Source organism: Microcebus murinus, chromosome 20, assembly GCF_040939455.1.
Source record: "Microcebus murinus isolate Inina chromosome 20, M.murinus_Inina_mat1.0, whole genome shotgun sequence".
NCBI classification, from domain to species: domain Eukaryota; kingdom Metazoa; phylum Chordata; class Mammalia; order Primates; family Cheirogaleidae; genus Microcebus; species Microcebus murinus.
Genome location: NC_134123.1, coordinates 36291254 through 36306277, shown reverse-complemented (window position 1 = coordinate 36306277; position 15024 = coordinate 36291254). Strand labels below are relative to the sequence as shown.

Sequence of the window (15024 nt, the reverse complement as noted above, 5' to 3'; positions counted from 1 at the left end):
GGGGTCTGGGGTCTGGGGTCTGAGGTCTGGGGTCTGAGGTCTGAGGTCTGGGGTCTGGGGTCTGGGGTGTGAAGTCTGAGGTCTGGGGTCTGAGGTCTGAGGTCTGGGGTCTGGGGTCTGGGGTCTGGGGTCTGGGGTGTGAAGTCTGAGGTCTGGGGTCTGAGGTCTGAGGTCTGGGGTCTGGGGTCTGAGGTCTGGGGTCTGGGGTCTGGGGTCTGGGGTCTGAGGTCTGAGGTCTGGGGTCTGGGGTCTGAGGTCTGGGGTCTGGGGTCTGGGGTCTGGGGTCTGAGGTCTGAGGTCTGGGGTCTGAGGTCTGAGGTCTGGGGTCTGGGGTCTGGGGTCTGGGGTGTGAAGTCTGAGGTCTGGGGTCTGAGGTCTGAGGTCTGGGGTCTGGGGTCTGGGGTCTGGGGTCTGAGGTCTGAGGTCTGGGGTCTGAGGTCTGAGGTCTGGGGTCTGGGGTCTGGGGTGTGAAGTCTGAGGTCTGGGGTCTGAGGTCTGGGGTCTGGGGTCTGGGGTCTGGGGTCTGGGGTCTGAGGTCTGAGGTCTGGGGTCTGGGGTCTGGGGTCTGGGGTCTGAGGTCTGGGGTCTGGGGTGTGAGGTCTGAGGTCTGGGGTCTGAGGTCTGAGGTCTGGGGTCTGGGGTCTGGGGTCTGAGGTCTGGGGTCTGGGGTCTGGGGTCTGAGGTCTGAGGTCTGAGGTCTGGGGTCTGAGGTCTGGGGTCTGGGGTGTGAGGTCTGAGGTCTGAGGTCTGGGGTCTGGGGTCTGAGGTCTGGGGTCTGGGGTCTGAGGTCTGGGGTCTGAGGTCTGGGGTCTGGGGTCTGGGGTCTGGGGTGTGAGGTCTGAGGTCTGAGGTCTGGGGTCTGGGGTCTGGGGTCTGGGGTGTGAGGTCTGGGGTCTGGGGTCTGGGGTCTGAGGTCTGGGGTCTGGGGTCTGGGGTCTGGGGTCTGGGGTCTGAGGTCTGGGGTCTGGGGTCTGAGGTCTGGGGTCTGAGGTCTGAGGTGTGAGGTCTGGGGTCTGAGGTCTGGGGTCTGGGGTCTGAGGTCTGGGGTCTGGGGTCTGGGGTCTGAGGTCTGAGGTCTGGGGTCTGGGGTGTGAGGTCTGGGGTCTGAGGTCTGAGGTCTGAGGTCTGGGGTCTGGGGTCTGGGGTCTGGGGTCTGGGGTCTGAGGTCTGAGGTCTGAGGTCTGGGGTCTGAGGTCTGAGGTCTGGGGTCTGGGGTGTGAGGTCTGGGGTCTGAGGTCTGAGGTCTGAGGTCTGGGGTCTGGGGTGTGAGGTCTGGGGTCTGAGGTCTGGGGTCTGGGGTCTGAGGTCTGGGGTCTGGGGTCTGGGGTCTGAGGTCTGAGGTCTGGGGTCTGGGGTGTGAGGTCTGGGGTCTGAGGTCTGGGGTCTGGGGTCTGAGGTCTGGGGTCTGGGGTCTGGGGTCTGAGGTCTGAGGTCTGAGGTCTGGGGTCTGGGGTCTGGGGTCTGAGGTCTGGGGTCTGCGGTCTGAGGTCTGAGGTCTGGGGTCTGGGGTCTGGGGTCTGGGGTGTGAGGTCTGAGGTCTGAGGTCTGGGGTCTGGGGTCTGGGGTCTGGGGTGTGAGGTCTGGGGTCTGGGGTCTGGGGTCTGGGGTCTGAGGTCTGGGGTCTGGGGTCTGGGGTCTGGGGTCTGGGGTCTGACGTCTGGGGTCTGAGGTCTGAGGTGTGAGGTCTGGGGTCTGAGGTCTGGGGTCTGGGGTCTGAGGTCTGGGGTCTGGGGTCTGGGGTCTGAGGTCTGGGGTCTGGGGTCTGGGGTCTGAGGTCTGGGGTCTGGGGTCTGGGGTCTGGGGTCTGGGGTCTGGGGTCTGAGGTCTGGGGTCTGGGGTCTGGGGTCTGGGGTCTGAGGTCTGGGGTCTGGGGTCTGGGGTCTGGGGTCTGGGGTCTGGGGTCTGAGGTCTGGGGTCTGAGGTCTGGGGTCTGGGGTCTGGGGTCTGAGGTCTGGGGTCAGGGGTGTGAGGTCTGGGGTCTGGGGTCTGAGGTCTGGGGTCTGGGGTCTGAGGTCTGGGGTCTGGGGTCTGAGGTCTGGGGTCTGGGGTCTGAGGTCTGAGGTCAGGGGTGTGAGGTCTGAGGTCTGGGGTCTGAGGTCTGGGGTCTGGGGTCTGGGGTCTGAGGTCTGGGGTCTGGGGTCTGAGGTCTGGGGTCTGGGGTCTGGGGTCTGAGGTCTGGGGTCTGGGGTCTGGGGTCTGGGGTCTGAGGTCTGGGGTCTGAGGTCTGGGGTCTGGGGTCTGAGGTCTGGGGTCAGGGGTGTGAGGTCTGGGGTCTGGGGTCTGAGGTCTGGGGTCTGGGGTCTGGGGTCAGGGGTGTGAGGTCTGGGGTCTGGGGTCTGGGGTCTGAGTTCTGGGGTCTGAGGTCTGGGGTCAGGGGTGTGAGGTCTGGGGTCTGGGGTCTAGGGTCTGAGGCCTGGGGTCTGAGGTCTGGGGTCTGGGGTCTGAGGTCTGGGGTCAGGGGTGTGAGGTCTGGGGTCTGAGGTCTGGGGTCTGGGGTCTGGGGTCTGAGGTCTGGGGTCTGAGGTCTGGGGTCAGGGGTGTGAGGTCTGGGGTCTGGGGTCTGGGGTGTGAGGTCTGAGGTCTGGGGTCTGGGGTCTGGGGTGTGAGGTCTGGGGTCTGGGGTGTGAGGTCTGGGGTCTGGGGTCTGGGGTCTGAGGTCTGGGGTCTGGGGTCTGGGGTCTGAGGTCTGAGGTCTGGGGTCTGAGGTCTGGGGTCTGGGGTCTGGGGTCTGGGGTCTGAGGTCTGAGGTCTGAGGTCTGGGGTCTGGGGTCTGAGGTCTGGGGTCTGAGGTCTGGGGTCTGAGGTCTGGGGTCTGGGGTCTGGGGTCTGAGGTCTGGGGTCTGGGGTCTGAGGTCTGGGGTCTGGGGTCTGAGGTCTGGGGTGTGAGGTCTGAGGTCTGAGGTCTGGGGTCTGGGGTCTGAGGTCTGGGGTCTGGGGTCTGAGGTCTGAGGTCTGAGGTCTGGGGTCTGGGGTCTGAGGTCTGGGGTCTGAGGTCTGAGGTCTGAGGTCTGGGGTCTGAGGTCTGGGGTCTGGGGTCTGAGGTCTGGGGTCTGGGGTGTGAGGTCTGAGGTCTGGGGTCTGGGGTCTGGGGTCTGGGGTGTGAGGTCTGGGGTCTGGGGTCTGGGGTCTGGGGTCTGGGGTGTGAGGTCTGGGGTCTGGGGTCTGGGGTCTGAGGTCTGGGGTCTGGGGTCTGGGGTCTGGGGTCTGAGGTCTGGGGTCTGGGGTCTGAGGTCTGGGGTCTGAGGTCTGGGGTCTGGGGTCTGGGGTCTGGGGTGTGAGGTCTGAGGTCTGGGGTCTGGGGTCTGGGGTCTGAGGTCTGGGGTCTGGGGTCTGGGGTCTGGGGTCTGGGGTCTGGGGTCTGAGGTCTGGGGTCTGGGGTCTGGGGTCTGGGGTCTGGGGTCTGAGGTCTGGGGTCTGAGGTCTGGGGTCTGGGGTCTGGGGTCTGGGGTATGAGGTCTGGGGTCTGGGGTCTGGGGTCTGGGGTCTGGGGTCTGAGGTCTGGGGTCTGAGGTCTGGGGTCTGGGGTCTGGGGTCTGAGGTCTGGGGTCTGGGGTCTGGGGTCTGGGGTCTGGGGTGTGAGGTTTGAGGTCTGGGGTCTGGGGTCTGGGGTCTGGGGTCTGAGGTCTGGGGTCTGGGGTCTGAGGTCTGGGGTCAGGGGTGTGAGGTCTGGGGTCTGGGGTCTGAGGTCTGGGGTCTGGGGTCTGGGGTCTGAGGTCTGGGGTCTGAGGTCTGGGGTCTGGGGTCTGAGGTCTGGGGTCTGGGGTCTGAGGTCTGGGGTCTGGGGTCTGGGGTCTGAGGTCTGGGGTCTGGGGTGTGAGGTCTGAGGTCTGGGGTCTGGGGTCTGAGGTCTGAGGTCTGGGGTCTGAGGTCTGGGGTCTGGGGTGTGAGGTCTGAGGTCTGAGGTCTGGGGTCTGGGGTGTGAGGTCTGAGGTCTGGGGTCTGGGGTCTGGGGTCTGGGGTCTGAGGTCTGGGGTCTGGGGTGTGAGGTCTGAGGTCTGGGGTCTGAGGTCTGGGGTCTGAGGTCTGTGGTCTGGGGTCTGGGGTCTGGGGTCTGAGGTCTGGGGTCTGAGGTCTGGGGTCTGGGGTCTGGGGTCTGGGGTCTGGGGTATGAGGTCTGAGGTCTGGGGTCTGGGGTCTGGGGTCTGGGGTCTGGGGTCTGAGGTCTGGGGTCTGGGGTCTGGGGTCTGGGGTCTGGGGTCTGAGGTCTGGGGTCAGGGGTGTGAGGTCTGGGGTCAGGGGTGTGAGGTCTGGGGTCTGAGGTCTGGGGTCTGGGGTCTGAGGTCTGGGGTCTGGGGTCTGGGGTCTGGGGTCTGGGGTGTGAGGTCTGGGGTCTGGGGTCTGGGGTCTGGGGTCTGGGGTCTGAGGTCTGGGGTCTGGGGTCTGAGGTCTGGGGTCAGGGGTGTGAGGTCTGGGGTCTGGGGTCTGGGGTCTGGGGTCTGGGGTCTGGGGTCTGGGGTCTGAGGTCTGGGGTCTGAGGTCTGGGGTCTGGGGTCTGGGGTCTGAGGTCTGGGGTCTGGGGTCTGGGGTCTGGGGTCTGGGGTGTGAGGTCTGGGGTCTGGGGTCTGGGGTCTGGGGTCTGGGGTCTGAGGTCTGGGGTCTGGGGTCTGGGGTCTGAGGTCTGGGGTCTGAGGTCTGGGGTCTGGGGTCTGGGGTCTGGGGTCTGGGGTCTGGGGTCTGAGGTCTGGGGTCAGGGGTGTGAGGTCTGGGGTCTGGGGTCTGGGGTCTGAGGTCTGGGGTCTGGGGTCTGGGGTCTGGGGTCTGGGGTCTGGGGTCTGAGGTCTGGGGTCAGGGGTGTGAGGTCTGGGGTCAGGGGTGTGAGGTCTGGGGTCTGAGGTCTGGGGTCTGGGGTCTGAGGTCTGGGGTCTGGGGTCTGGGGTCTGGGGTGTGAGGTCTGGGGTCTGGGGTCTGGGGTCTGGGGTCTGGGGTCTGAGGTCTGGGGTCTGGGGTCTGAGGTCTGGGGTCAGGGGTGTGAGGTCTGGGGTCTGGGGTCTGGGGTCTGAGGTCTGGGGTCTGGGGTCTGAGGTCTGGGGTCTGGGGTCTGAGGTCTGGGGTCTGGGGTCTGAGGTCTGGGGTCTGGGGTCTGGGGTCTGGGGTCTGAGGTCTGGGGTCTGAGGTCTGGGGTCTGGGGTCTGAGGTCTGGGGTCTGGGGTCTGGGGTCTGAGGTCTGGGGTCTGGGGTGTGAGGTCTGAGGTCTGGGGTCTGAGGTCTGAGGTCTGGGGTGTGAGGTCTGAGGTCTGGGGTCTGAGGTCTGGGGTCTGGGGTGTGAGGTCTGGGGTCTGGGGTCTGAGGTCTGGGGTCTGAGGTCTGAGGTCTGGGGTCTGAGGTCTGAGGTCTGGGGTCTGAGGTCTGGGGTCTGAGGTCTGGGGTCTGGGGTCTGAGGTCTGGGGTCTGGGGTCTGAGGTCTGAGGTCTGGGGTCTGGGGTCTGGGGTCTGGGGTCTGAGGTCTGGGGTCTGGGGTCTGAGGTCTGGGGTGTGAGGTCTGGGGTCTGGGGTCTGGGGTCTGGGGTCTGAGGTCTGGGGTCTGGGGTCTGAGGTCTGGGGTCTGGGGTCTGGGGTCTGAGGTCTGGGGTCTGGGGTCTGGGGTCTGAGGTCTGGGGTCTGAGGTCTGGGGTCTGAGGTCTGGGGTCTGGGGTCTGGGGTCTGGGGTCTGAGGTCTGAGGTCTGGGGTCTGGGGTCTGGGGTCTGAGGTCTGGGGTCTGGGGTCTGGGGTCTGGGGTCTGGGGTCTGGGGTCTGGGGTCCGAGGTCTGGGGTCTGGGGTCTGGGGTCTGAGGTCTGAGGTCTGGGGTCTGAGGTCTGGGGTCTGGGGTCTGAGGTCTGAGGTCTGGGGTCTGGGGTCTGAGGTCTGGGGTCTGGGGTCTGGGGTGTGAGGTCTGGGGTCTGGGGTCTGAGGTCTGGGGTCTGGGGTCTGGGGTCTGAGGTCTGGGGTCTGGGGTCTGGGGTCTGGGGTCTGAGGTCTGGGGTCTGGGGTGTGAGGTCTGGGGTCTGGGGTCTGGGGTCTGGGGTCTGAGGTCTGGGGTCTGGGGTCTGAGGTCTGGGGTCTGGGGTGTGAGGTCTGGGGTCTGGGGTCTGGGGTCTGGGGTCTGAGGTCTGGGGTCTGGGGTCTGGGGTCTGGGGTGTGAGGTCTGGGGTCTGGGGTCTGGGGTCTGAGGTCTGGGGTCTGGGGTCTGGGGTCTGAGGTCTGGGGTCTGGGGTCTGAGGTCTGGGGTCTGGGGTCTGAGGTCTGGGGTCTGGGGTCTGGGGTCTGGGGTCTGAGGTCTGAGGTCTGAGGTCTGGGGTCTGAGGTCTGGGGTCTGGGGTCTGGGGTCTGGGGTCTGGGGTCTGGGGTCTGGGGTCTGGGGTCTGGGGTCTGGGGTCTGGGGTCTGAGGTCTGGGGTCTGGGGTGTGAGGTCTGGGGTCTGGGGTCCCCGGTCCCCGTACCTCCTGGGAGTTGGGGTCTGGGGTTTGGCGTCCCCGTCCCTCCCGGAGTTTAGGGTCTGGGGTCTGGGTTTTGGGGTCCCGCGTCCCTCCCTGGGGTCCGGGTTTTGGGGTCCCGGGTCCCTCCCCGGGGTCCGGGTTTTGGGGTCCCGTGTCCCTCCCCGGGGTCCGGGTTTTGGGGTCCCGGGTCCCTCCCCGGGGTCCAGGTTTTGGGGTCCCGGGTCCCTCCCCGGGGTCCGGGTTTTGGGGTCCCGGGTCCCTCCCCGGGGTCCAGGTTTTGGGGTCCCGGGTCCCTCCCTGGGGTCCGGGTTTTGGGGTCCCGGGTTCCCGCCCCCGGTCTGAGCCGGCCGCCCGCAGGGAGAAGACGCGGCGGGAGCTGGAGGGCCACCTGCGCAGGGCCGTGCAGCGGATCCAGAGGGACGTCCGCGAGGACACGCACAAGGTGGGGCCCGGCCTCGCCCTCGGCAGCCTCGAGTCCCGGCCTCCGGCGAGCCTCCCGCCTCGGCCTCCTCCCGAGGAGCCGGGACGACAGGCGTGCGCCTCCACGCCCGGCTCGTGTTTTCCGTGTATTTTTAGTCGTCCAGCTCATTTCTTTGCAATTTTTGTTTAGTAGAGACGGGGCCTCGCTCTTGCTCAGGCCGGCCTCGGACTCCTGGCCTCGAGCGAGCCTCCCTCCCCGGCCTCCCTCCCCCCCAGGTGCACCTGCTCTGCCTGCTGGCCAACGGCCTCCACCGCAGCCGGGTGTGCAGCCAGCCTCACCTGCTGGCCCTCGGCCTCTCCCTGGTGCCCGAGCGCTTCGCCTGCGTGCCGGCCGCGGACGCGGACGCCGCCTTCCTGTCCCGCCTCACCCAGTGGTACGGCCTCCCTCCCGCCGGCCTCCCGCCCGCCGGCCTCCCTCCCGCCGGCCTCCCTCCCTCCCGGCCTCCCTCCCGCCCGCCAGTCTCCCGCCCGCCCACCTGCCTCCCTCCCTCCTGCCCGGCCTCCCTCCCTCCCACCAGCCTCCCTCCCGCCTGCCCGTCCTCCCTCCCTCCCGGCCTCCCTCCCGCCCACTGGCCTCCCTCCCTCCCGGCCTCCTGCCCGCACGGCCTCCCTCTAGCCTGCCCGGCCTCCCTCCCACCCGGCCTCCTTCCCGCCCACTGGCCTCCCTCCAGCCCGGCCAACCCGCCTGGCCTCCCTCCCTCCTGGCCTCCCTCCAGCCCGGCCTCCCTCCGTCCCTCCAGCCTGGCCTCCCTCCCGCCCGGCCTCCCTCTCACCCACCGGCCTCCCTCCCGCCCAGCCTCCCTCCCGCCGTCCGGCCTCCCTCCAGCCTGGCCAACCCGCCGGCCTCCCTACCACCTGGCCTCCCTCCCTCCCGGCCTCCCTCTGGGGACGCCTCCGGAACGTTCCGGAAGACGTGGCCTCCCGGGACCACAGGGGTGCCGGGCTCAGAGGGAGGCTGTGCGGGGAGGCTCCCCCGGGGCCGGCCGGGTTAGGGTTGGGGGGGGAGGAAGGTCGTGACCCCCACCGCCCGCTGGGGCGTCTTTTTGGCCGAGAAAGAATGAAAATCGGTCCCCGTTTTGCGTTTATTTTTTTTTTTAATTTATTTCTTGAGACAAGAGTCCCGCTCTGCCGCCCGGGCCGGAGCGAGCGCCGTGGCCTCAGCCTCACTCACGGCAGCCTCCGAGTCCTGGCCTCCAGCAACGAGCCTCCCGCCTCGGCCTCTAACTCTTGGGCTCAAGCGATCCTCCCGCCTCGGCCTCCCTCCCGAGTAGCTGGGACTCCAGGCGTGCGCCTCCACGCCCGGCTCGGTTTTTTCTATATATTCTTAGTTGCTCAATTAATTTCTTTCCATTTTGAGTAGAGACGGGGGGGGGGGGTCTCGCTCCAGCTCAGGCCGGCCTCGACCTCCCGGCCTCCGTCCGATCCTCCCGCCCCGGCCTCCCCCTTTGCCCCGACCTCAGACCCAGGGCAGCCGCTGTCCCCGCAGGTTCCTGGCCGCCTTCCCGCTGAACGGCGAGCTGCCCGCCCGCCCCGGGGACGGGCTGGAGGCCACGCTGGAGGGGCGCTTCGCCGTCCGCGCAGCCCGGGACCACGAGGAGCGCGTGCACGTGAGTGGCGCCCCCGGGCCTGCGCGTTCCGTTTTTACTTATTTATGATTTTTTGACACAGCGGCCTCCGACTCCTGGCCTCCAGCCAGCCTCCCTCCTCGGCCTCCCTCCCGAGTGGAGGCTGGGACGACAGGCGTGCGCAACCACGCCCGGCTCGGTTTTATTTTTCTCTGTGTGTGTTTTTAGTTGGACAATTCATTTCTTTCTATTCTTTTTTTTAAAGTAGAGACCGGGTCTCGCTCTTGCTCAGGCTGGTTTTGAACTCCCGGCCTCCACTGAGCCAGCCTCCCGCCTCGGCCTCCCAGACTGCAAGGATGACAGTTTTTATATATATATATATTTTTTAGTTGTCCAGCTAATTTCTTTCTATTTGTTTTTTTAGTAGAGACCGGGTCTCGCTCTTGCTCAGGCTGGTTTTGAACTCCTGGCCTCCAGCGAGCCTCCCGCCTCGGCCTCCCTCCCGAGTAGCTGGGACTACAGGCATGCGCCACCACGCCCGGCTCAGTTTTTTTTTGTGTGTGTATATATATATGTATTTTTAGTTGTCCAGCTAATTTGTTTCTATTTCTTTTTAGCAGAGACCGGGTCTCGCTCTTGCCCAGGCTGGCCTCCAACTCCTGGCCTCGAGCGATCCTCCCGCCTCGGCCTCCCAGACTGCAAGGATGACAGTTTTTATATATATATATTTTTTAGTTGTCCAGCTAATTTCTTTCTATTTGTTTTTTTAGTAGAGACGGGGTCTCGCTCTTGCTCAGGCTGGTTTTGAACTCCTGGCCTCCAGCGAGCCTCCCGCCTTGGCCTCCCTCCCGAGTAGCTGGGACTACAGGCGTGCGCCTCCACGCCCGGCTCAGTTTTTTTTGTGTGTGTGTGTATATATATATATATATATTTTTAGTTGTCCAGCTAATTGTTTTCTATTTGTTTTTAGCAGAGACGGGGTCTCGCTCTTGCCCAGGCCGGCCTCCAACTCCTGGCCTCGAGCGATCCTCCCGCCTCGGCCTCCCAGACTGCAAGGATGACAGTTTTTATATATATATATTTTTTTAGTTGTCCAGCTAATTTCTTTCTATTTGTTTTTTTAGTAGAGACCGGGTCTCGCTCTCGCTCAGGCTAGTCTCGAACTCCTGACCTCCTCGAGCGAGGTCAGGAGTTGGAGGCCAGCCTGAGCGAGAGCGAGAGCCCGTCTCTACTAAAAAAAAAAGTACAAAAAAATTAATTGGACAAGTAAAAATACATACAGAGAAAAAATGAGCCGGGCGTGGTGGCGCATACCTGTCATCCCAGCACTCTGGGAGGCCGAGGCGGGAGGATCGTTCGAGGTCATGATTTCGAGGCCAGCTTGAGCAAGAGCGAGACCCCGTCTCTACTAAAAACAAAGAAATCAATTGGCCAACTAAAAAAAATATATATATAGAAAAAGACGAGCCGGGCGTGGAGGCTCACGCCTGTCGTCCCAGCTACTCGGGAGGGAGGCCGAGGCAGGAGGATCGCTCGAGGTCCGGAGGTCGAGGCCAGCTTTAGCAAGAGCGAGACCCCCCCTGTCTCTACTAAAAGCAGAAAGAAATGAGCCGGACAACTAAAAATATATAGAAAAAAACGAGCCGGGCGTGGAGGCGCACGCCTGTCGTCCCAGCCACTCGGGAGGGAGGGAGGCCGAGGCGGGAGGCTCGCTCAGTCCCAGGAGTCGGAGGCCGCCGCGGCGCTCGCTCCGGCCCGGGCCCTGACAGAGGGAGGCTCCCGTCTCAGATCAAGACTCAGAGCCCCGTCTGGCGCGGCGACACGGGCCGTCGGTGTCCGGCCTCCGCGGGCCTCTCCCGGCCTCGCCCCGGGACGGTCACCCCCCCGTCGCCCCCTTTTCCCCCCAGATGTTCCTGCTGGTCCTGCGCGCCCTGCAGCTGGCCGCCCGGCTGGTGCTGTCCCTGCAGCCCGTCCCGCTCAAGCCGCCCGCCCAGGTGAGGTTCCGGAACCTTCCGGAGAGGAACGGGGCGTTGCGGTGGGTTTGTGTTTTTTTGTTTTTGAGGCCGAGTCTCGCTCTGTCGCCCGGGCCGGAGCAAGTGCCATGGCGTCAGCCTCGCTCACGGTAGCCTCCACCTCCTGGCCTCTAGTGATCCTCCCGCCTCGGCCTCCCTCCCGAGTAGCTGGGACGACAGGTGTGCGCCTCCACGCCCGGCTCGTTTTTTTTCTACATATTTTTACTTGGCCAATTAATTTCTTTCTATTTTTAGTAGAGACGGGGTCTCGCTCTTGCTCAGGCTGGGTTCGATCTCCTGGCCTCGAGCGAGCCTCCCGCCTCGGCCTCCCAGAGTGCCGGGACGACAGGCGTGAGCCCCCGCGCCCGGCCTGGGGTGATGCTTTCACAGGACCGCAGAGGGGTGGCAGCGCCGTGGCTCCGTTAGGCCGTCTCTGTCTTATCAGCCAATAAAAAGAAAACCAGGCCGGGCGCGGAGGCTCACGCCTGTCATCCCGGCACTCTGGGAGGCCGAGGCGGGAGGCTCGCTCGAGGTCAGGAGATCGAGACCAGCCTGAGCAAGAGTGAGACCCCGTCTCTACTAAAAAATAGAAAGAAATTAATTGGGCAAGTAATACACATAGAAAAAAATGAGCCGGGCGTGGAGGCGCGTGCCTGTCGTCCCAGCTACTCGGGAGGGAGGCCGAGGCAGGAGGCTCGCTGGAGGCCAGGAGTCGGAGGCCGCCGTGAGCGAGGCTGACGCCACGGCACTCGCTCCGGCCCGGGCGACAGAGCCAGACTCTCATCTCAAAAAAATAATAAAAACAAAAATGACAAAACCCAAATCCTTCCTTTGCCTCAGGGCAAGAAAACCTCCAAGGCGAGGCCCACGCAGGAGGCCGGAGGCCCAGGAAACCGCCCCTCGGGCCCCGGAGGGAAGCGCAAGAGCAAGAGCAAGAAGACAGGCGGCCTTGAGCCTCCAGCCTCCAGCCAGGGGGTAGAGGCCGGCCGAGGAGGCCGGGGAGGCCGGAGGCTGCGGCGGGCGGCGGCCTCCACGGCCTCCTACCGGGAGCAGAGCGGCAGTGAGGACGAGGAGGACAAGGCCGGCAGCGGCTCCGACGGGGAGGCCGGGGCGGAGGCTGGGGCGGAGGCCGGGCCTCCGCGGAGGCCGGCGGGCGTGGACCAGTGGCTGGAGGTGTTCCTGGCCCGCGAGGGCGCCTGGCTGAGCGTGGACTGCGTGGGGGGCGCCGTGGGCCGGCCCGCCGCCTGCGCCCGGCTCGCCACCCGGCCCCTGCTCCGCGCCGTGGCCTTCGAGGGCGCCGGCCGGGCCCGCGACGTGTCGCCCCGCTACCGGCCCGCCGGCGCCCCCGCCGCCCGCCGCCCCGACCCCGCCTGGTGGGCCGCCGCCCTGCGCCCCCTCCGCGGCCCCGACTCCGACCGGCTGCGGCGCGAGGACCTGGAGGTGAGGCCCAGCAGCCGGCCCCGGGACGGCCGGGCATCCCCGCCGTCAAGGCCCGGCCCGGGAAAGCGGGCCCTAGCGACGGTCGCCGTGGCTACGCGGAGCAGAGTGTGCATGGCAACTGGTGTGGTTGTGTTGTCATGGGATGGGACGGACAACGGGCAGTCCCGTCCTTCCCGGGACGGCCGGGCACCCCTGCCGTCAGAGCCCTAGCAACGGTCGCCATGGTTACGCAGGGCGGAGTCTGCACGGCAACCGTGTGGTTGTGCGTGGTCGCGGGGCGGGACACACAACGGCCAGCCCTGTCCTTCCCTGGGCGCCCGGGCATCCGCGCCGTCAAAGCCCAACCGGAGAAAAGGGGCCCTAGCGACGGTCGCCATGGCTACGCAGGGCGCAGTCTGCATGGCAACCGTGTGGTTGTGCGTGGTCGCGGGGCGGGACAGACAACGGGCAGCCCCGTCCTTCCCTGGGCGCCCGGGCATCTGTGCCGTCAAGGCCCAACCGGAGAAAAGGGGCCCTAGCGACGGTCGCCATGGCTACGCAGAGTAGAGTCTGCATGGCAACCGTGTGGTTGTGCGTGGTCGTGGACGACCAAGCATCGGTGCCATCAAAGCCCGGCCAGAGAAAACGGGCCCTAGCGACGGTCGCCATGGTTACGCAGAGCAGAGTCTGCATGGCAACCGTGTGGTTGTGCGTGGTCGTGGACGACCAAGCATCGGTGCCGTCAAAGCCCGGCCAGAGAAAACGGGCCCTAGCGACGGTCGCCATGGTTACGCAGAGTAGAGTGTGCATGGCAACCGTGTGGTTGTGTTGTCGTGGGGAGGGGCAGGCGGCGGGCAGTCTCGTCCTTCCCGGACGGCCGGGCATCCGCGCCCTCAAAGCCCTAGCGACGGTCGCCATGGTTACGCAGAGTCTGCACGGCAACCGTGTGGCTGTGCGTGGTCGCGGGGCGGGGCCGACGGTGGGCAGCCCCTTCGTGTTACGGGGGGACAAGTGTTAAGGTTACTTATGTTACCCGTGTCCCCCCCGCCCCCCTTTCTTTAAATTAATTTTTTAAAATTGATTTAAAAATTAATTTTTAAATTAATTTTTTAAAATTGATTTAAAAATTAATTTTTAAATCAATTTTATTGATTAGTTAATTTATTCTATGTATATATTAGTCGGCTATATATATATGTATTAGTTGGCTAATGTCTTTCTATTTTTAGTAGAGACGGGCTCTCGCTCTTGCTCAGGCTGGCCTCCACCTCCCGACCTCGAGCGATCCTCCCGCCTCGGCCTCCCAAGTAGCTGGGACGACAGGCGTGAGCCTCCACGCACGGCTCATTTTTTCTCTATATATATCAGTTGGCCAATTAATTTCTTTCAATTTTTAGTAGAGACGGGGTCTCGCTCTTGCTCAGGCTGGCCTCAAACCCCTGACCTCGAGCGATCCTCCCGCCTCGGCCTCCCATAGCGCCGGGACGACAGGCGTGGGCCTCCGCGCAGGCCCAGCGGTGCCTCTTTCATTTCTAGCCGGCGTCGCTCTCGCCTCCTGACGGCTCCTTGTGAACGCGCTGCTTGCAGATGAAAATATGTCTAAAAAAAAAAGAAAAGAAAAAAAAAAAAAAACAAGGCCGGGCGTGGAGGCGCGTGCCTGCAGTCCCGGCTACTCGGGACGGAGGCCGAGGCGGGAGGATCGCTTGGGAGGCCGCCGTGAGCGAGGCCGACGCCACGGCGCTCACTCCAGCCCGGGCGACAGAGCCAGACTCTGTCTCAAAAAAAAAAAAAACGTAAAAAAAAGAAATGAAAAACAAAAAACAACACAAACCTGGAAGCTCACGCTCTTCTCTCCCCCGTCCGTCTGTCTGTCCGCCTGTCTGTCCGCCTGTCTGTCTGTCTGCCCATCTGTCTGCCTGTCCATCTGTCTGCTTGTCCTTCTGTCTGTCCGTTTGTCTGCCTGTCTGTCCGTCTGCTTGTCCGTCTGTCTGCCTTTCCGTCTGTCTGCCTGTCCGTCTGTCTGCCTGTCTGTCCGTCTGTCTGCCTGTCCGTCTGTCTGTCTGCCCGTCTGTCTGCCTGTCCGTGTGCCTGTCCACCTGTCTGTCCGCATGTCTGTCCGCCTGTCCCTCCGCCTGTCCCTCCGCCTGTCTGTCCACTTGTCCCTCCGCCTGTCCGTCCGCCTGTCCCTCCGCCTGTCTGTCCGTCTGTCTGTCCGCCTGTCTGTCCGCGTGTCTGTCCTGTCCGTCTGTCCATCTGTCCGCCTGTCCCTCTGCCTGTCTGTCCTTCCGCCTGTCTGTCTGTGTGTCTGTCCACCTGTCCCTCCGCCTGTCCGTCTGCCTGTCCACCCGCCTGTCTGTCCACCCGTCCACCCGCCTGTCCGTCTGCCTGTCCGCCCGCCTGTCCGTCTGCCTGTCCATCCGCCTGTCCGCCCGCCTGTCTGTCCACCTGTCCCTCCGCCTGTCCGTCTGCCTGTCCGCCCGCCTGTCTGTCCACCCGTCCACCCGCCTGTCCGTCTGCCTGTCCGCCCGCCTGTCCGCCTGCCTGTCCGCCTGCCTGTCCGCCCGCCTGTCCGCCCGCCTGTCCGCCCGCCTGTCCGCCCGCCTGTCCGCCCGCCTGTCCGTCCGCCTGTCTGTCCACCCGTCCACCCGCCTGTCCGTCTGCCTGTCCGCCCGCCTGTCCGTCCGCCTGTCCGCCCGCCTGTCCGCCCGCCTGTCCGCCCGCCTGTCCGTCTGTCCGCCCGCCCGCCCGCAGTTCCGGGAGAAGGAGCAGGCGCAGCCGCTGCCCACGGCGGTCGGGCTGTACAAGAACCACCCGCTGTTCGCGCTGAGGCGGCACCTGCGCAAGTTCGAGGCCATCTACCCCGACTCGGCCGCCGTGCTGGGCCACTGCCGCGGGGAGCCCGTCTACTCCAGGTGCCCGGGGGGGGGGGGGGGGGGGGCGTCTCGCCGTCGTCGGTGTTGTTCTGTTTGGGGGGACACAGAGTCTCGCTGTGTCGCCAACTGCTGGCCTCCAGCGAGCCTCCCGCCTCGGCCTCCCTCCCGAGCAGCTGGGACTCCAGGCATGCGCCTCCACGCCCGGCTCGTTTTTTCTATAGATTTTTAGTTTTTCAACTAATTTTCTACTTTTTTAGTAG

The 15024-nt window shown here is 65.0% G+C and overlaps 1 protein-coding gene across 1 annotated transcript in view; it reads left to right on the top strand.

Moving 5' to 3' along the window:
* XPC (XPC complex subunit, DNA damage recognition and repair factor) overlaps positions 1-15024 on the top strand; it is a 29752-nt gene that overhangs the window by 10446 nt on the left and 4282 nt on the right. Inside the window, exons 5-10 of the mRNA XM_075995914.1 lie at positions 6773-6857; positions 7112-7269; positions 8382-8502; positions 10368-10454; positions 11313-11912; positions 14643-14803. Coding sequence (XP_075852029.1) covers positions 6773-6857; positions 7112-7269; positions 8382-8502; positions 10368-10454; positions 11313-11912; positions 14643-14803 — 1212 coding nt within the window. The remainder of the gene's footprint in view (positions 1-6772; positions 6858-7111; positions 7270-8381; positions 8503-10367; positions 10455-11312; positions 11913-14642; positions 14804-15024) is intronic.